The sequence below is a fragment of the Strix uralensis genome, chromosome 4, assembly GCF_047716275.1.
Source record: "Strix uralensis isolate ZFMK-TIS-50842 chromosome 4, bStrUra1, whole genome shotgun sequence".
NCBI lineage: Eukaryota > Metazoa > Chordata > Aves > Strigiformes > Strigidae > Strix > Strix uralensis.
Genome location: NC_133975.1, coordinates 14462661 through 14484416, shown reverse-complemented (window position 1 = coordinate 14484416; position 21756 = coordinate 14462661). Strand labels below are relative to the sequence as shown.

Here is a 21756-nt window from a genome sequence, read left to right as displayed (position 1 = left end):
CCATGTGGTTTCACCTAAGTCATTTAGACAATGAGAGAAATAGAAAAAAAGAATTTGGGAGGTTGGCTATATGGTTGGTAGTAAGCTTTGATTACAAGGAATTTAAACCACACTTTAACCTTGGTGTAACAAGACAAAATCACCCTCAAGCAAGGTACTTGCTGAGCACCAGAACCAAGGAAAATTAGTGGTTCCTGTAAGACATGCCTTATGCTATGCTGGTTTTCATGTTGACGAAGGTATAAGATGTGATGAAACCTTTTTCCCCTCTTGGAGATTTATAAAGACTTACTCCCATATGGATCCTGTTATGTTTAATCAGATATGAGGGGACTCTCCAGCCTTTCCCTTAGCAGAGGTACTTATAGGATTTCTCACTTCTTCCTATGGCCAATTTAAGGAAATAAACAGAAAGATGTTATCTCTAAAGCCTCCATTCCTATTTGAAATCTGATTGAAATAAGCTGAGAAATTGCTAGGGAGCAATTTGTTCACATGCAGCATAACTGTGTAAAACTGGTATTCAGGAAAAAACAGAGTGAATTGATATTGTGCTGTAAAAATGCACTAGCTGTTCTGATTAAGATACCTATCTTGTAATGCTAAGCATGGTGTGAGTCAGCTCCTGCAACCTTTGCTTAATCCCACTTCACATTAGCCTTTTTGCCCCTAAGTCTTTCTCAGCCTGAAATTTTCCCTATTTCCCTACTTACTAAATGGTTATGCAGAATGCAATGTATCTGAACCTGAATCTTTCTCTAGAAACTCTGGTAATTTTTCTACCTTCCCCCTTCCCGGCTAATTCAAGTGAAATACCTGCATAGGTAACAAAAACATGGACAATAGTGAATCTAAAAGGAATGAGGCCAACAGCTGGGCGAGACAAGCTACTTCCAGCTGCTTCTGCAGTTTCACTTCTCAAGTCCGTTGACCTGAAATGCTGATGTGAGATCAGCTTCTTAGTGTTTGGGGGGTGTTCAGAGTTTCTGTCTCATACTGTTCAGACGGCTGCAGCTGTGAAATATGATGTGTGCCTTAAGCTGGTCTAGGAAACTTGTGTGTCACTCATGCCTGATTTTATCATTACAAATGCACCTGTGATTGAGGGTGTTGTCAAAGGTTTTATTGTAGGAATAGCCCTTTGAAAACTCATAAGTTTTCAGGCTGTCATCCTGCCCTGGCAAGCAATGCAAAATGTCCTTTGAGACCTAGCTGACTTTTGGCAGGCATGTCTGCAGTCAACAAATGAACACAAGCGCTTGTGGGGGAGCCCCCCCGACTCTGCACTGGGATGTGGACCAGGAAAGCCAGTGCAGGGCAGAAAATGGTCCCCGGCTGCAGCCTGTGCCTGGGATATTCAGCTGTGGCTCTTTCTTTCTTTCTTCCTTCCTATTCATTAGGCCTCCTGTGTTTAAAGAAAGTGTGCATTTGCCTGGCTGGAAGCACCTGTGTAAGGGTTTGCCATTTTCAACACTATTCCATCTTTATGAGTGGAAAAAAAAGATGTTTCTTGTATTGGTCCCTCATGCAGGCTGCAAGAAATACACTTGTGTCTCAGAGAATGTGCTCTGTGCTGGGCATGTATTTGCAGTAATGGTCCTCTCCCCCTGCAGCACATCTGTCAGCTACAAAACAAAATGTTAAATACTAAAATATAGCTAGAAAACATTACAGATATTGCCTTTTGTTTATTCCTCACTCTGGCATAATTTGGATGTATTTGAGTCCTATAGCACACGCTTTTTACTCACTGAAAGGTTTCATTTTTGAATGATCAATTTCCATACATCTGTGAGTGTTGCAAAAACCTTCCATTCACAGGTTATAAATCTGGGGGGTTTAGGGTTTGTTGGGGTTTTTTTGTTTTTTTTTTTTTTTTTTTTCTGTTTCTGGTGGTAGGAGGGTTAGGGGAGTTAGAGGTTTTGTGGTTTCCTTCAGCAGAGACCGAAGTTATCCAAATAATGCACCGTGACTCTACTTCAAATCAGACCAATAAAATACATTTTATCATATAAATACACCTGACAAAAATCCAAAGCAAATAAAATCAGCCGTAAATTACGTGCAAAGTTTCAGCTTCTTATCTCAGATTTTCACAGCTGCTTTCATAGGTTGCTGTCACAGTGAAGAATGGCTGTACGCCTGAGATTACCAGAGGAGTGTGGATTTACAGAGGTCCACTGAACTCCTAAAATGCATGAGTCATCCATATTTATTAATTAACACTGTGTGGGAGTACTACTGGAGTCAGAGGAAAGCTAGTGGATGTCCTGATATCAACCTTACAGGTAAAGCAAAAATATCCTGTAGGGCTAAATTTGTTCCTGAGGTAGTTACAATATAGCGGGGACAAATTTGGAGTTATGTTTTCAAAGGTGTTCAATCTTGGTCTTCCTTGCACTCATACTAAACAGTGCTCTGAGATTAAATAGTGTTTTGCAGCTCATTGGTTTTTGAGTGCAGTTAAGGCAGTGTTTAGGTTTTTAAAAATTCCACCCTTTTCCTATGGAGGGTTTGACTGCCTATCTACAGAGTTTCACTGGTGATGTTGTTACCTGTCCTTTTGATCCCAGGGAAACATCATGATGCCAGCATGAGCCAGGAGGCTTCTCTTTGCTCTGATAAGCAAGAACCAAGAGTGGACATGTGAGACTTTGAGGTGCTGAAATAGATACTCACCATACTGATGGGCTTTGCAGCTTGTGCTAGGAGGACCACAGCTGAGGGGATTAAGCACTGAGCTGCAAGTGGGTATTCAGGTTTTGGCTCTGCTCTGACTTTAATGAGTAGGCACATAAGCAGCTGAAAAACCTCAGGAGATCAGGAAAGAAGTTACTGTCTCCAGCTGGTTTTCACCTCTATGTGCTCTCTGACCTGCTACCATCCTTTGAGATCTTCCAGCAAAACTGCTAATACAGTAATTTCTTTGACTATTTCAGTCAAAAAAACCCCCACGCTGACTTCAAGTGTAGTTTTGGTTTGGGATTTTTTATTTTATTAACCTGCCTGAAAGGGGCTGATTTGATGCAGAGCTCTGCAGGCAGATCTGAGGGGGAAGAGACAGCCAGCAGAGGTGACAGACAGGGCAATGAGTGGGGACTTCCAGCAGCCCAGCGGGGCATTTGTGCCCCCTGCATAACTCCCCTTCTTTGGTCAAGCTGCAAAACTCCCCCTGGATTTTGTGTGCATAAACTGATACAAAGACATTTGCTAACCTGGTAGGAATTTGTGAGGCAGGAGTATGTAATAGTCCTTCTGGTGTGGCAGGATACAATCTGTCCTGCGAATCTCCAGTTACCCCAACCAGTTAATTTCAGTACTGGAGCAGAATGGCTGCTGTCCATACACTGGTTCAATCTTCCAAATAGCAAATAGATATTTTTGGACACAATCCCTTCAACAAGGGCACTGCAACTGGCACTGCAGCCACTGTGAGCCTCTGGATGGAGTAAGGAAGGTACTTCTGTATAATTTCATATTCAGTAGTAGGAAACCATGACATGTTCATTGCTGCTGGGCTTTCTTTCAATGGGGTTCGCAACTTGAGGTTGTTTCTCTGAGGCTGATCCAAGCGTTCAACCAGTAAGGACTTCTCTGTGCAAACGCAAGGGCAGGAAGTGGGTTCTGTTCAGTGGTTGAGTAATACAGAGGGTTTTATGAAGACAGCACTCTGAGTAAGGGCAGGAGAGGTTGTATAGCCATATGGCAAACTAATAAGGCATTCTAAATGCAGTATCTGTATTCAGGTAATGGAATCTAAATTATTTACTTTGATTGAATAACTGCATTAAATATGAGTATTAAAACTATTGAGCTGTATTGTGCAAATAAAGGTCAAAAATCAGTTACACTGCTATAACAAGTCTAGACCTCACACTAGAAAATTGTCAACCCAGCATTGTCAAGCTTTAAGCAACACTTTGCCTTATACAGTAGAAGTTAGCAGTTGGCTACTCTAAAGCTCAGAGTAAGAAAGCTGTCCATTATAATTTAGACCCTTTTAGCACACAAGAAAGTAAACACTAGGAGGTAAACTGATAGTTTACCAAGTCCACATATATATTCAGGGAGAGGGAAGTTGTTTTCTTCTAATTTGCTCATAAAACAGCTTCTGCTTTAAATAGAAGATCACTTGTCATCACTGTAGTTTGATTTGTTTTCTATTTAAACCATGACCTAGAAGAATTACTGACCTCTGAATTTGCTTTTCAGAGGAAAGTGAAAATTAATATTTTCTTACCACAGTGATGAGAAAGAAATTAATATTTCACTGAACCATCTCAGTCCAAGGTTCTTGGAATATTATTTCAAAAATAAAGTTCATTCGTTATTCAGGTCAGTCTGTCATCCATTAAGCCTGATTCAGCAAAGTGAAATTACAAATGTGTTATATACATCAAGTCATTCACACATATAAAATTTGGAAAGGTCTAAACTTTTAACAGCTTATCCTGTGCTAGTCAATCAAAACATTTATACTGTGTGCATTGTATATATGTGTATATATCCATTTTTATATATATATATATATGGTGGGGTTTTTTTCAAGATCAGGGACTAATAGGAGGAAGGAGAATGATACCCGGCAGCATGGTATCATGCGGCACCTTGGTTAATGACACTGGAATCTATTTTCTTATCTATGGAATCTCATGCATTACAATAAAACCTGTGCCACTGAGGTATATTTTGGTACAACAACTATGGTGGAGTGTATTGCTTTGCAACTCCTGCCATACACCACAAACCTCCGATTTCCCTTACTGATGTAAGGTCTCTGCTGAGATGCAGGTAGACTACAGAAAGCTCTAGCTAGTCAACTGGATAACTAATGTTAGGGCTTTCATTTTTGAGAAATGTTTTTGACATGCCCGCCTGAACTTGGTCATTCAAAAAAATTGAGGCCAAACCACTATGGATTTATTTTTTATTTTATTTTCAGTTTCTCATATTAATAACATTGGCACAGGGAATTTTGTAGGAATTAATGACCAACTCTCGTTGGCAACATTTAGCTATGCATGGACAATCAGCTCCTTACAGCTAATTGATCTTGCAAGACTCACCTGCAAGTTATTGCTTAAATATACTGATTTGTTCGTATGTAGTAAAGGCTACTTGAAGAAGGGTCTAATTCATTCATCTCACTTCACTTTCCCTCTCACCAATTTTGCAAACTTTCAAAGCAGCCTATGCTTCAAAGTAAGTAATAGCTCTGTAAGCTTCTTAATCAACACTTGGCAGTCTCCTGGGTAGTGGTAGGCAAGTACACCAGGCGCTCTTTGATTAGCTTCTTGCTAAGGAAGTGGAACTTAAATCAATTCATCAGAAAAGAAATGCCACATTGTGCTATTTAGGATTCGTCAGAGCCACTCCAAGCTCTTCATTTTATGATTTAGTCTGATGAATTATCTTTATGATCAAACCAGTATGCTCCATCAAAAATAATAAAGGCTATTCTTTGTGCCAACCGTTTCAAGTGATAGACTTCAAATTGACTATTTTATCATGGACAGCATTTTTAAACTCACCACTGGGCACCAAATTAAAATGGCCTGAGTTTTAGAGACCTGGAGCACTTATAGTTTAACTATGGAGTTAAGTGGTATCTATGAATACTCAGTAGATTTGTAGAAACCCTACTTAAAAGCATTTTATCCCATGTACAAAATGCTCTTTTACGGTAGGAAAAATTAGTGGAAACTGAGTTCAGTGCTGTTTGCACTTACATTGATATTTGCTTTTATTTCAATCTCATAAATCATATTGTTAAATACCGATAATCTTTCAAAAATAGGATACATAATTACCAACCAGTTAAGTAAAATTTCAGGTTTGTACCTTATTTTTTTTACAGATCTTTAGGGAAATATGCATACAATATGAGATGCATCCTCTACATGTTTACACTGTAGATCATCTGACTGCTGTGACAACTGCAGTGAGTAGTTATATATATGAGTTTATTTATCAGAAACTACTCTCTCTTTCACAAAATTATTTGGATCTCCAAGTATGGCTAAACCCACAAAACAGGAGTATGCATATCCCGGGAAACCACTGCTTCTGAGATGGATGCAAACCCACTAGATTTGCTTTGGTGTTCAATTTTTTATTAACTGTTCTTCAGTAAGATTTTATTTTAAATAGAATAACCATTTATTTACTTTCTACAGTCTGCAGTGATATGGTATTACTAGAAAGATACAGTGCAAAAGTATCAAAAGACAGAGCTCTGAAGAGGATTCATTTTAATTTATTAGTTGGGAAAAAAACCCCTGGAAATAACATATTAGGGACAACCAAGGAATGCACCGAAGCACACTTAATGCAGTGCAAAGGTGGGTTCATTTTATGTCATTTTTCAAGAAAGCAAAAATGATAACCCATGAAAGAAGGAAGGTATATTATTAAGAGAAAAATATAGATGTAGAAAAGAAAAAAACAATTCAAAGATTTTTAGCTTGGTGAGTTGTTGAAGTTAAATATGTGTATTTACTCATTATCATAAAAAACACAGAAATATTCCTGATTTTCTTGCCTGCCCTGTTAAAATTAACACAGATGTCCTATCTTGGAATGGCATTAGTTTTAAAATGCTCTGTCTGTAGTTACCAAAGCCTTGCATGAAAGGTGTTGGATCACACTTCTGCCACACATGAAGAGTAATCCCCCAAATCAAAGACTGCATTGCTTCTGAGATCCAGACTTTCAAAAGTCCCCAGTGACAAGTTTTCTGGGTGTCTGAGTGGAGGTGAATAGCCCATGCAGTATATGATGACTGCTGAGAAGAGGAGGCTGTAAAGGTCCCATTGAGACTTCTGGCCTTAGACCCCTTCATCACCCCACTCAGATGAACTGTGAGAAGGTGGTTGCTTGAGCTTCATTAGCATCGCAGCACTGTAGAGTGATTCAGGATATCACAAGTGCACTTCCAGTCTGACAAGCTAAAACATGCTCTTTGTCAAATTGTCAGCTCAGTTTTGTCTTACATACTGAATAGAAGTCTTGATGCTCCTCTTTGTAGATGTGGCACTTAGGGACATGGTTTAGTGGTGGACTTGGCAGTGTTAGGTTAACAGTTTGACTAGATCTTAAAGGTCTTTTCCAACCTGAATGACTCTATGATTCTATGATTCTATGTTAACAGGGGCCTCAGGAGTCTCTAGTCCAACCTTCTGCTCAAAACAAGGGTGAGCAGTGAGGCTGGACCAGGTTACTGCTGTTGAAGGCACTCTTTTGGGCAGCTCTAGTAAAGCAGTTGTCCATCATGTCAAAGATGTTTGTTCATGGGGAGCTGTGAGGACCCCTAAGACCTACCAATTGCATCACTTCTCCACTTGTCTGAATTCACTCTTATTGCTAGAATTGCTATTACTTGATTTAGCTTCACTATTTAAAAGCTGTGCTTCCACCATGCAAACTTCTACCGCCTTCCCTCTAACTGTATGTGATAGTAACTAGAGTCCTCAGCCAAAAGAACCTGCAGGATCAGACCCAGTATTAAACCCACATATTTTCCTGAAAAGCCTTTGTTCAGTAGCAGTTGTTTGAGCAAAAAGATCTGAGTCTCATTCTTACATGCTGTCCAAGCTGAGCCTGAGATCAAATTCAAATTTTAAAGGATTACAGATAGTCTATTTCAATAACAATCCTAAAGAAAATCAATGTAGGATTTTAACTTTCAGATTTTTTATTTGATTTTATCCTAGCCAGTTTGCACTCTGAATTGGTTCTTCTGACATAATTGTTTCTTACAGCAAAGCCTAATGTTATGTTCTGTATTTCACAGCTCTAGTTCTTCAGAGGCTGGCTAATCTCATCACTTGGAGGATCTGCTGTCTTTCTGTAAAACCATGCTATGTTTCTGAATGAGCAGGCAAACTCCAGAAGTCTGCTGTACAGCCTGGAGGCTGTCGTTTGCACCTAATGTCTCAGTTCAAAAAGGCTTTTAGACACATTAAGCACAAGCTTAGTGTGAGATATTTAACATCCTTGACAAAAGGGGGAAAGGTCTTTTGGCTTCAGTAGGGTTGAGATTTTACCCTGAGAAAAAACCTATACATAGGATACTGTAAATCATATTGCACCTTCTGTCAATTCCCTCCTCATCTTGTGAAGCAGGTGCTTGCAACCGCTTCACTGAAGCTGACTGAACTCAGAGAGGCAGTCCAGCTGGACTGCAAATAATATTGGTAAAGCAGGGGGAAAAGGGCTATCATTTGCTTTAAAAATGAGGAGCCTAACTGCCCATATTCTGATCTAAGGATGCCATCAGCTTAAGGTGAGAAAACAGAGCCTCAAAACACCAGGGCCTGTGGGCAAAAGAAAGCATTTTCTGCTGATGTGCTTAATGTGGGATGGCTTGACCTTGAAGCTTTAGAAGCAAATAAAATAAAAGTGGATAACTCAGTCACTGAATTAGCAAAACAGTTGCACCTTTCTGGCAATGTTGTCGGTTACATTAATAAAGTACTTTCATCTCTACCTCTTAGAAATCAGGTAGTGATCCATCATGTTATTACAATGTTAAATCTATAAAAGAAAGAGTGACACCAATATTATACCTATATAGGTCAGTAAAAAGGCCACAAAGGCTATTTTCTGTAATGAGATATTGTATATCACCTAGGCACAGTGGACAAAAAACATAACAAATGCGGCTAAATAAAGCAAACCTTCGCTCCAAGATGCCTATGGTGATATTCAAAATATGACTTTGGTGCCTGATGTGCCGTTTAGGTGCACTGATCCACTAAAGTAGCACAGAAAATCCCGCCTACCCTCTTAGCATCTATATGATAGACCACACACATGTAAGTTATGCCTACACAGATCCCCAGCACCATGCAAACAAGATCTGAAGTACATCTGAAGATACAGCATGCCAAGTGAAGCTATATTATCTCAAGGTGAGACAGCTAATTCAGTGTGATGACTTTTATGGCATTGTTGATTCATGCCATACTGGATCACAGCACAAGCTTACCTATGCCAGAGATCCACTGGTCGGCTATTCTCCAAACACACGTACTGTGGCAAAAATATTTATTTAGGTGCCTGCAGTTCTACCAAACAGATTTAGAGATGATCCTACTGGGCAAAGAGTATAGGACCACTTTCATTTATTGACTGCTTTTTTGTTTACAGATTAGGGTTTCACCGTATCTAATTCATGGATGCCAAAATCCTCTATTAGGTTTGGCTCTTCAAGACTTTCTGAAGTCATGTCTGGAGTTGTAAATTGTTAGGTTACCATCCATAATGCAAGATCTCCAAAAACTCCTTTGAAAGGAATGCCTTTCTTTTAATTAAAGGTGCTTCTCTAAATACCATACATAGTCAAATCCCATACTGCCAGTCAGAAGTAAGTGTGACCAGATTACATTATTCATTGCAGTATGCCCATTAGAAAGAGATGCGATGGTAATTAGGTGGTAATGTAGTACATTAGACTCAGTATAGTGGCCAGAAGAGGCTCACATGATAATTGCAATCTAGCAGGATGTTACGGTTGGTGATAGTGTTTAGAAAATCCCCAGGGAAAGTGTTGTTTTCACAAAGTGTACTGAGATTTTGCTGTGAAATAATTAGAAAAGCATGACTGACTTTTCATTTCATCTCATATCCTCTCTTTATTTATGTATGGTTTTCTGAAGAAACTGCAGTGGCATCATTTAGTATGTTTTTCTTGCGGAAACTAGCCAACTGCATCCTTGTTTTGAAAAGATCTTGGTTTTCCCCCAGGAAAATTTTTATGGAGTTCATTACTTTATTGACAGTGTGTTTATTTCCAGTCATGACAGAGTTTCTCATAGCATACAATCAGTGTCAGGATTTGTATTTAATTACCATTTTCCTATGTTGAATACCTTTAAAACCATCATCTGATTAATTCAATCCAAATGTAGAATAAGGATGAGATTTACCATGTTCAATACCTCCATTAATCACAAACACCTTGCTTGCAGATATTTGTCCCATAAAACATTTGCATTATCCTAAATATTCCAAGTCACACCTCAGTTCAGAATTCCTCTCCTATTACTCAGTTTTATTCACATAACATAAAACTTAAATGGACCAGGTAAGAATTAACATATAAAGTTATTGACTTCAGAAAAACCCTGACCAGTGAAGGTTACTTGTTGCCAGCAAACCAAGGCACTGAAGCTTCATCCTGAAAATGCTGCGCCTACAAATGTAATTCCAGTTAATTGCACCCTTATTCATTTTTCAGCTGTCAACATTAATGATCCATAGTCTAACCTCAATAAAATGCTTTTTGTTTGATTTGATTTATTATTTTAGCTCCGGAAGTGTTCCAGGCTTTTATGGATGGAGGTCCAGGATACTCGTATCCAGTAGACTGGTGGTCGCTAGGAATTACAGCATATGAATTACTGAGGGGTTGGGTAAGAATGACGGGTTTTGTTGTTATTTAACACATTGGCTGACAGAAGTCCAAAAGTTTGCAGTTCCCCTGAGTGCACCCTTCGTGATAAAATTTGAGTGGTCAAGGCTGCGGTTCAGGTCAGGAATGATGTCTTTCCTATCTAGAAACATTCTTGGGAAACTTTCACCCCACTTTCAATTACATTATGAAAGTTTGCCTAAGTTTGGCTGAGGAAAGGTCTAATGTTTTAATGGTTTCTCCACAGTGCGGAATTGGAAACAATGGTATTTTTTTCCAAATAGAAGTTGAGTCACTTCAAGCTTTATTATATCTTTGATTCTCTTGGCTAATACCTTAAAAGCGCTAATCTAATCTCATCAAATGCTTGGTCCAAATACAGAAAATGTTTATCTGCCAATGCACTTGTTATTTATCTAATCAATTATGTGAATAGCTTAATGAAAAGTCTTCCTGAGCATGGTCAAATATCACAGAAGATAATGGAAAATTCTCTTCCATTTTGGTTCAAAGAATTGAAGTTGGTTGCTTAAATATTTACTATTCCCTATGGAAAACAGTAATTTAGATACTATTTCAGGATAGTGATGTAGCTAAAGTAGCAGTGTTCTTTTTTTAATATTTAATTCCTATTTTAGAAAGAGGATTTTATTGCATTGCAGTATGCTGCTTTTAAGGAAGAAGTATTTGTTATCATATGACACTAACACCACAGTGTCCTACTAGGCAGTTTGTAATGTGAGACAATCCATCCCACAATCTCAGAGTTTCATGTAGGATGACAGACAAAGAAAACTAGAAATAAAGAAAAATTATAATTCCTATTCTTAGATGGAAAACTACATGTCAGAGTGTGTGCACGTTGTTTCTTCCGTCAGAAGCTACAGTTTTCAAAGGTCTAAAACTTGGCTAATCTATTTTGTATTTCCATAGAAATAGCAAAAGTCATGTTCCTGATACAAAGATCTCTTCCCTGCCAAATCTCAGTCCCTGTTCTCGAAGAACAGGAGTATTTAAAACCTTTTTAAAAAAAGAAAAGTCTTTGCAATTTTTCTCTACCATCATTCTCAAAAATTACTGAGTTTTTAAGCTGACATTCTTCCCAGGATGGAAAATTTTAACCTGAACAGTTAAGGTCTGGCAGTGATAAACATAATACGTTCTCAACCCTAGTCACAGACGGTAGTACTAGCTGCACATATAATAAATTAAAAGAACATCCTGCTGGTTTTATATCAACCCTTTCACCAATGACTGTCTCCAAGAAAGCAGCACAATGAATGATTGTATAAGGAAAGCTGAAATCCCAAGACTAATCACAAAAGATACCTAGTCATTTTAATAAATGAAAAATTATATAGAATGTATCCATTTGCCAAGATCCATACAGTCTTTTCTGAATAAGACTATCTGGCTACAGAAGAAGCAAAGTTGAGACTGAATCAATTTTTTTTTACATAAAGACATTGCCATCTGTCCATGCTCCAGTCAACCAAGCCAGCTGCTTGTTTGCTCTTGAAGAGTGGCTCTCTGAGCCCTCTGAGCAAGACAGAAGGTGGCTTGGCAGCCCACACTTTTGTATGGACTAGGAAAAGGTATATTTTTTTCCCCAATTGTATTTCTAAATTTTTCTAGTCTAGACAAGGCCTAAACTGACAGGAGTGATGATAAGAGGAGTAGTGGCAGGTTGGGAAATGTGTTTAACCCGAGGCATGTTGCGGTCTGCAACAACTGCGAGCTCCGAAGCTCCATCTGCTGCAGCAGCCCTGTGCAGATGGCTGGAAAGAAGCAGCTTGCACGTACAAGGCTGCAAGCTATACCTGCAGGCGGGCAGCCCCCTCCTCCCCCACGCTCCCACAGCACTTTGTTCAGTGGCAAGAAGAGACCCCCATTTCCACAGAGCAGATGGGTGGGCGCTCGGGCAGCCCACCCACTCCTGCTACAACAGTCCCAGGGAAAAAGGAGGGTGTTGCACTGGGCAGAGCCATCCAGAGATATGGTCGGATAATGCATGCTAGTGCATGGGGAAGGCAGGAGGGAAGGAAGGAAGGAAGGAGCATTAGAAATGAGAAGCATCAGAAATTTCCATAATTTTCCACCTCTGAGCTGTGCATAGCATACGACACTGCCTGCCTGAATTCAAGAGACGTTAAGTAAAAATGAGTTGCTTTTTACTGAGCTGAATTTTTGTTTTTATTTGCCTCTACTGTTATGCGATGGAAGAGTCCTCAGAGGAGGCTCAGGGTGCTCAAGGCATTGCAGCCATTCTCACGCCTTGCTCTACTGCCAAGCAATCAAGACAATGTGTTGCTGGAAACAGGGCTGTAGCTACAGGAGTAGGTTGCATCTGGTACAGAACTGTCTGAAGCATTTTTTGGTTACCCACAGTAGTGCTAGCATTTCTCAATATGTTCTAGGCACATTTCTCTCCTTAGTCAGTTGCTAATAAAAGACCTAACAAGAAAAAGGTAAATTCATAAAGCTTTACATCAAATATTGACCTTTTCTCCAAGTCCATGAAACTTAACTGCATAATGCAAACCATGACACATGTCAGTCTGTTCCTAAACTATAGACAACTGCTAAAATATTACAATAACTGTATATACCATGCCCTCAACAGAGAGAGGATGAAGGAAAGAGGTAGCAGGTGGGATTTGTGGACTCTGACTTTCACTGTAATGTGAACAGTTTACAACAAACTTCGGTGAAACTTCATGAACAAAAGCAAACCAGTTTTTTTTTCTTTTTTCACAAAATGAAATAGAAAGGATCTGACCCCTAAGTGGATTGAATAGCTAAAAAAACATAGGAGATATAGGTATGAAGGACCTCAAAAGACCAAGCTTATGATGGCCATTTATAGTTCTAATTAACTAATAACAATATTTAAAAACTCTGCAAATCTCAAAAAATGAAGACTGCACAATGCTAATGATGTTTAAAATAAGGTATGTTTTTAAGGATTTTCCAGTGAGGAAAAAGTCATGGGCAGAAAGATTCTTAACAGAAAAACTTTCAATGGTTCATTATTCCTTAAAGTTGCTATTTTTAGAGCCAAATCACCATTTCCAACAATTGATTTAAATTCTGGCTCAGTGATCATATTGGTCACATTGTTATATCAAGTCTAAATCAGCAGCAGGTTACTTCTTGACAACAGACAGAATGTTAACCTTTCATTTTTAATAGCTGTTTTATGGCAGCATTACCACAGGTAGGGAAAAGCTTATGACAGACTATTTCAAACGTCAGTTTTGAACCTGATTCAAGAAAATTATGTATTTAGAGCTGCCATTTAGGTCCTGTTGAATTCATATGAATGTGATACAGCTAAATGACAACAGACTAACTGAATGTGAATCAAAGCAAAAAGATTTAAGCAATCTTTGGATTTATTTTTAGAACATCCCAATGCCTTGGAATAGACTTAGTTTCATACATATGTTCAAAGTTAAACATGTGCATGAATCTTATCAAAATAAGAATATTTTCTGGGCCTTTATGAAGAGTGGCTCCAATATACTATCAGATTAGATAACTAACACCTAGAAATATCCTTAAATTATAATTTTTTACTAGTACATGTTAGCAAAACTCAAGGGATGATTCAGCTCTTAGTGAAGGTAACGAGTGTCTGCCCTTTGCTGTTGAGAGTATTGGATTAGAAGGTAACTCTATGTTGTGTATGAATTACGATGCATCAATTCGCACAATGCTGCCATGACAGCATTTGGCTGCAGATCTCATATCACGTATCACATATTTGTCACCTGCTGGGCACAACTTAATTCACAAGCAATCCACGCTCTATCCTTGTTTAAAAAAATACATCAACACAGAGTATCATTCTAACAACTTACTTTGCAAATGCAAGTCTTTAAAAAATATGTGTATAATAATTAATAAGAATATAAATTTATATGTAGTACTTTCATTTCCAAACGCTACATTTAATAAAAGATAAATCACAGCAATCTTCATGAACCAAGTGCTGTGAAGCCTAGTGCTTCTCTTCACCTGTAGAAGAATTTAGGCACAGACACAGGACAGCAGGTCCATATAATCCATAGGTCCATGTTAATTTTAGATTTCAAAAAGGGAAAAGGAGAAGGACTGGGAGTTGGAGAGTCTACTTTTTTACTGTGTTCTTACTTCTGTTCTTACACAGATTTTTGTAAGCATTTTTTTTATTTCGCTATGTACTACTCAGTAAAATCAGGATGACAAAGCTCCCTTCAGCTACAACTTTTCCATTTTGTCAGTTTAGATCACAAGTGCATTCTAGTACTACAAGTAAAAAATAATAAATAATCCATAGAATGCCCCAGGAACAAAATTATTCAGCCATCTCATTTGAACTGATACTTCTTTTCATGAGAGAAAAATTTTCAGAGGAAATGCATCTATGAGTAATTACATTCATTATGACCAAAGAAAAGCACACGCACAAAGAAGGATTAGGCTTAAAATTGTTATATTTTGGTGGTTTTGATATTTCCAGCACAAACAATACTGAGCTCAGGAAAACGAATTGTCTACACTGTTATCCATTCTTGCTGACTTGATACTGATTTAACTTTATCTCAGAGGCCCTATGAAATTCATTCAGCCACGCCCATTGATGAGATACTCAACATGTTCAAGATAGAAAGAGTTCACTACTCATCTGCATGGTGCAAGGGCATGATAGCACTACTGAAAAAGGTAAGAAAGTGCAAACACCTTCCGTCCTCTCCTGTCCTCTTCCAGAAGCCCCTCCAACAATGCAGAGACGTCAGGCAAGCACACATATTAGGTAGTCAAAATTTCAAGGATAAAAAAGCAGTGCTGATTCCTAGACTTTTCTAAATGTGAGTGGTGCAGTATTTTCTCTTGAGAAGCTGGATTATTCTTAGGTTTAGACCCAGAATTTTCATGGCCTCAAAGAAATAGAAATCTAATTTTTACACATTTTAAAACTGATTCACTATTGATAGCAAAACTCTAGGAATCAGTAATTCCCATTCTGTGCCCTGGCCCCCATTCTCTCCAGCTATAGTTTTGCATGTGGGAGAGGGAAGGAAGCACCACTCTGCCCTCTGGATCTCTGCCACAGTTTCCAGACAGGGAGCTTAGAAATGAAAAGGGCTGTATGTCTCCCTGTCCCATGTTGCTATAGTTGCAACAACAAAAGTCGAGCCACTTTGCTGTAAATGTCACTAAGCTACAAGACAGGCTTCTTTCTGAATACAAAATTACCCTGGAACTCACTTGCTTCCTCAAATCCCAGTTATTTATTTGGTTTAATTTTGTGACCATGCTGCAAGGCTCATCTGTCTCTTTTAGGTATTTCAGATCATCAGTACTGATATTTGAGCAGGAAATGTTTGTGAATGTGTGAATAGAGCAATATAAGATCAATTTCCTTTGCAACAATGAGCAATCTATTTATGATAGGTGGAGAAATGAGGTGGTTAATTTCAATTGCTGCCAGAATGCTCAGTGTAACTATGTCTTCCAATAAATTAAAGATGAAATACAAATTGTTAGGTGGCATTGCACTGCGATGTTTTGTGTTACTTGGACTCTTGTGTATTGTAAACAGACTTTTGTTACTAATACATTTATACACTTCATGCCTGCATCAACCATCTGGTAGCAATTAAATTATATTCATATCCTATGAGTTACTTCTTTTATCTTTTTAGATTGGGAATTCTAGGAGTTGTTAGAAGATTCCCTAGCCATTTTCTTACTAAAAATTGTGTATCATACAATTTATGCATATAATACATTTACTCTTTTATATGGCATCCTGTTCCTTAGAAAATGCCTTGTGCTTGATCACAGCTCCTCACTAGGGATCCAGAGTGCCGTCTTTCAAGCCTTGCAGACATCCAAAGCTCTCCATACCTAGCTGATGTCAACTGGGATGCTGTTCTAGAGAAAGCTGTGACCCCAGGCTTTGTTCCTAACGTAAGTCGAAGGTGAACTATGTTTGTAAATTCTGACTTTAATCATCACTGCTGTTTTACTTGTTTACATTTGCATTTATTGCTCTTCAGTGATTTACTTCTCACAGAAACTTTACTTTGGATTCTACTTTCATTTACTCAGTCACATCTAAGGGAAAATTTGGCCCATTTCATTAAATGACAACAAAAACTAATTAACCTTGGTTCTTTTTTTGTTCCCTTTCAAATAAAAAACATTTTCCAGACTTTGCATTTCAGCTGCAGGAGCAAATGTTTGTCAGATTTAACTCTGAGCCAAAGAATACCAAGAAGATTGTTGCTGCTCTGAAAGTTAGGCATCTGAATAACATTTGCAAGACTTTTTAACATCCCAGTGTGCTGTTCCTTTTTCACTTAAAAAATACTCTTCCAAAAGACTGACCTATTTCCTTTGTGACAGTTTTCTACTCTAAAACATTCAGATTCTGTGAGGGAATCCGGTAGGTATTTTTTTTACTGTGGTTCCATTTTGTTGGTATTTTCTGGATATTTCCATTTTGACCATTTGTAAATTAAATGGATTTGACGGCCATGAATAAAAAACAATGACTGTGGTGTTAACATTTTTCTCCACTTTGTTCAGTCATATTGCACCATAATTCTTCTTCAGACAATACATTTGTAGCATACTAAGGTTTGTTTATATTCTTTTTTTATGGAACTGTAAATAAAGATGAGGAAGGGGGAAAGGCTAGAACCTGTCCTCATCCAGGTGCATATTAGAGTTCTTGCTAAATCTGATGGAGACAGGATCCAGCCCTGCAGAAGCTGAGGGTGAGAGGACATTGCCTAATGGAGCAAAGGCAGCTGGGTGGGTTGCAAAGACAGTGCCGGCAGTGTTTGCTGTGCTTCTTCGCACCTGACCAGAGCCTCTCCTGAAGGCAACATCCTGCAGGAGAAGAAAGCTATGGGTGGGCAAGCAGGTCTTCCCTCAGGGAGCTTGGGAAAAGACCAGGAATACAGCAGATAACCAGCACAACAGGTGAGGAGAAAGGCAGGCCCCTCTTAGGCACTTCAGAGCAATGTTCACCAGCAGTGAAATTCCTTCCTTTCACATTGTGTCTCAGTGGTGATGCAAGCTGAAAGCTTGAGAGTTGAACATCATATCTACCAAACTAAGGCCAGGACCTCCCCTCTTGCCTCTTAACATCTCTGCAGCTGGAATAACTGCTATGACACGTCAGGTCCTTCCCCTATGCTCTCCCAGCTTACTACCCTAAGCAAAGCATTGCAGAACAAAGCTCCTCCTTGGCCTGGTGGACCATGAACTCCGTTCTCCATGGTGGCGTGGATTGACAAGATGAATGTAGACTTCTTTTCCTTTTTTTTTTTTTTTCCTTTTTTTCAAGTTAGTACTTTTCAAGCTGTACTCTGAGATATCGGAGGCATGGGAAGACTCCTTCTCAGACAAAACTCAGCAGAGTATTTAGACCTCCTATTCCTAGCTGGAAGTTTAATCCACAACTGTCAGCATGTGGGAAACATCATAACCCTGCTTAGTATTTTAAAAGAGGGATCCAGTCCCTCATACCCAAAGGTACAACATACATGGGGATCCAGGAGAGTCTCAGACTCTGCGAAGCCTCATCATGCCTAGGTACATGTCTTAGGACTTAAAGTCTAGAGAGAGGACTTCAACCTGCTTCAGCAAAACCAGCCACTGAAACCTGCCTATGGCAAGTCTGTTCTCTGCTTCTGTTGCTGCTCCAGTGTCCTCCTTTCTCCCACTCAAGCTTGAATTCATAAGGTCATATACTCCACCTTAACTCTGCTCCTGACAGTTGGACTCAAGCCACTTTTGGTCCAGGAGTGTATAGCCAACAGGCTGCTAAGCCTGCCTCCTAAGGACTGAGCTATGGCAGTTTGGCTGTAGTAATAGGATCTAATAAAGGGACTGCAGGTTTTCCACATCTAGCTTATGCTCAGCCTACCTAGAGCTGGGGCACAAGTGTGTGATGGTTTGCATCTGGCCACAGACAAGTAACCTTAATTCCTTAACAGTTTTCATGTGGCAGTTTGCTTCTTTCCATTTAGGTTGTTTTGAGTTCTACATTGGTTTGAAATTTAGGTTGTTTTGAGGGTACCTGACTCCTGAGAGAGCATAGATAAGTTTTCTGACTTCTTAAGGATGGTGAAAAAAGTAATTTTAAATGTAATTTCAGAAGCCATTGTAGAACCTATGTGTCTGGTACTCCTCTATTAGCCAAGTGGCCTGTCTCTGTGGCCAGTGTTGACAATGGTGAATGTGATGAAGACTGAGAAAAGAGGAATTCCTCTTGAAACACTTTGAACTGTCTGCCATTAAACATGTGTCCAAAACCAGGTGTTCTTTCCACATTTGGATTCACCTTATTTGTGTTTTGGCAGGAATCTATAATATTAGAGGAAATCTGTAATATTGAAGGCAAAATAATAATCTATGTTTAAAAGGAAATAGGAGTAAAAAATTACTTTTATCTACTCAGATTAATCTGAAAGTTCTATTACAAGCTCTACCAGACACATCAGGACACAGGCTGATATTGCAGGCCTTGTTCCAACTGATTGATCAGGTGTGTTGGGAAAAACAGCGAGAAGGTGAGAGTTAATGCATCTTTTCTAGCACAACACTTCTTTTTACAGTAAACTTTACTGTTTCATGAAACCAAGTTTGGCCAGGCACTTTCCAATAACTTTTCTTTCTGTTGCATCAGCAAAACTTTCATTGATTAACTGGAGTCACACAACAAAATATTTCTTGGTTTGCAGGCTTTGGTGAGAGGGTGAATTAGGGCCAACATACACTGTGACCTGGGGAAAGTTTTATAACTAGAGAGTTTTATAACTTTTTGACAGCTTGCCCTTAATGTCAGGAGCTTGCCTGCCTTCTGCAGGCAAGAGGGCACATGGGACACCTGTGGTAGGAAGGTTCCATTGTTTAATTTCTCAATATATAGTTTGATTCCATAAACACCATTCTTACTTAACTAGTACATGTGTTTATGGCTTAGCTAGTTTCTTTATATTCAGCTTGGAGTCATAAATTGTTAGTAGTTTTTTTGTATTGTTAAATATTTGATAAAGGAAGCAAATTATTTAAAGAATTTTTAAAGATTCAGAACTGATAGTCATCAAATGTAAATAATTATTTATTTGTTTCAATATATATAAAGTTTTATATAAGTTATAAACCTCCATTAATAATAACAAAATTTTTTAGGTGCTCAAACAAATCTTAAAAGTGTACATGCCCAAGAAATAAACCTTACTGGATAATATGCAGGAAAAGGCATTAGAGAGCTTGATATTATGTTATGAATATACAGACTTTGCTAGGAATAAAAATGATGGAGTGATCTCTAAATCAAATGTTTCATTGTAGGACACCACAATTTATGCAAGTGGTTTCTGATGTGTTCTACTGCTTAGTGCCTTTTGTTACTAAATAACATTTATGTATGACTTATCATAGTACTTCTACCTTGTCAGTGACAATGGTGTGGTTGAACTCTCAGAAGTCCCAGAGGAAAACAGTCTGCTTTTAAGATCTTTCACCACACATTCAAATTGTTTGAAATTTTTTTTAAGTGCTTTGAGAGAATGAGGAAAAGAAAGGCATTCATGTTATTCTGATCACAGCAGTAGCAAAACACTGATCCAATAATTAAGATGCCAACTCACGACTTTAAAAAAATGTATTGGGTTCAGTTGAACTATAGATTTTCTGGCCATACCCTAGCTCTTATCCCTAAATAGGAGAGGAAAAGTTCATCCCAAATGTTGTCATGAGATGGCTTTACTACACTAATGAATAGAATTACAAAAAAACCTCAAGGCATAAACTATGCTCTTGTAAACTTTTATGCTGAAAAGATCTGAAAGACTCAAGAACCTGAAAAGAATTAAGGAAGAATCTGAAAAGAATCAAGGGAGGAAACAACCATATAGAAATGGCGTTTCCAATCATCCTGCTTAAAAAAGGACTTCCTAATACAACAAAGAATCTTAAGATTTGGTTAAAGCATCACAAATTAAGATAAAAATGGAGAATCCAGAATGTTTAAGTAATGTAAGTGAAGGGTAAGAAAAAGTATAATAGGTTGGATAGAATAGAAAAAGAATATTAGATTAGAATAAAGCACATGATTGGGAAAAGCCAGCACATACTCACCAAGGGCAAACTATGCTTGACAAACCCGATCACCTTCTACAACAAAGTAACGTTTCGGTTGATGTGGGGCAAGCAGTGGACATTGTCTACCTGGATTTCTCCAAGGCTTTTGATACAATTTCCCACAGCTTCTTCCTAGAGAAACTGATGTGTTATGCTCTAGACAAGTGGTCTGTGCGGTGGGTGGGGAACTGGCTGACAGACCGCACCCAGAGGGTGGTGGGAAATAGCTCCTTTTCAAATTGACAACCTGTCACAAGTGGGGTCCCCCCAGGGATTGATATTTGGCCCAACGCTGTCTAATATCTTCATAAGCGATATGGATGATGGGCTCAAGTGTACCCTGATGAATTTTGAACATGATACCAAACCGAGTGGGGAAATGGACACTTCAGAAGGGAAAGCCACCCTGCAGGATGACCTGGATAGGCTGGAAGACTGGGCTAACAAGAACCTTATGCAGTTCATCAAGGACAAGTGTAAGGTCTTGCACCTGGGAAAACATGATCCAGGAGTGCAGCACAGACTGGGATCTACCTGGCTGGGGAGCAGCTCTGTGGAAAGGGACCTGGGGGTCCTGGTGGACAACAAGCTCAATATGAGTGACCAGTGCTGCTGTGGCAAATAAAGCCAACATGATGCTGCACTGCATTAGCAAAGGCAGCACCAGAAGAGGTAAAGAAGTCATGATCCCAGTCTACCCAGCGCTTGTCAGGCTACACCTGGAATACTGTGTTCAGCTTTGGTCCCCACTATGCAAAAAAGATGTGGATGGGCTGGGGAGGGTCCAGAGGAGGGCCACAAAGATGACCAAAGAACTGAGAATCCTGCCATATGAGGAAAGGCTGAGAGAACTAGGTTTGTCCAGCCTTGAGAAAAGGAGGCTTGGGGGACACTTTATCGTCATGTTCCAGTATTTAAAGGGTGGCTACAAAGATGGAGACTTCCTTTTTACAAGGAGTCACATGGAAAAGGCGAGGACTAATAGGTACAAGTTACTCCTGGGGAGATTCCAATTGAACACAAGAAAATTTTTCACAATGAGAAAAATCAGCCATTGGAATAATCTCCCCAGGGAAGTGGTAGAATCCCCAACATTGGACATTGTTCAGATTCAGCTGGACAGGTTACTGGATCATCTTGTCTAGACTGTGCTTTTGCCAAGAAAGGTTGGACCAGATGATCCTTGAGGTCCC

The 21756-nt window shown here is 39.0% G+C and overlaps 1 protein-coding gene across 1 annotated transcript in view; it reads left to right on the top strand.

Moving 5' to 3' along the window:
• STK32B (serine/threonine kinase 32B) overlaps positions 1-21756 on the top strand; it is a 183298-nt gene that overhangs the window by 134994 nt on the left and 26548 nt on the right. The window contains exons 7-9 of the mRNA XM_074865036.1: positions 10312-10415; positions 15005-15121; positions 16247-16372. Coding sequence (XP_074721137.1) covers positions 10312-10415; positions 15005-15121; positions 16247-16372 — 347 coding nt within the window. The remainder of the gene's footprint in view (positions 1-10311; positions 10416-15004; positions 15122-16246; positions 16373-21756) is intronic.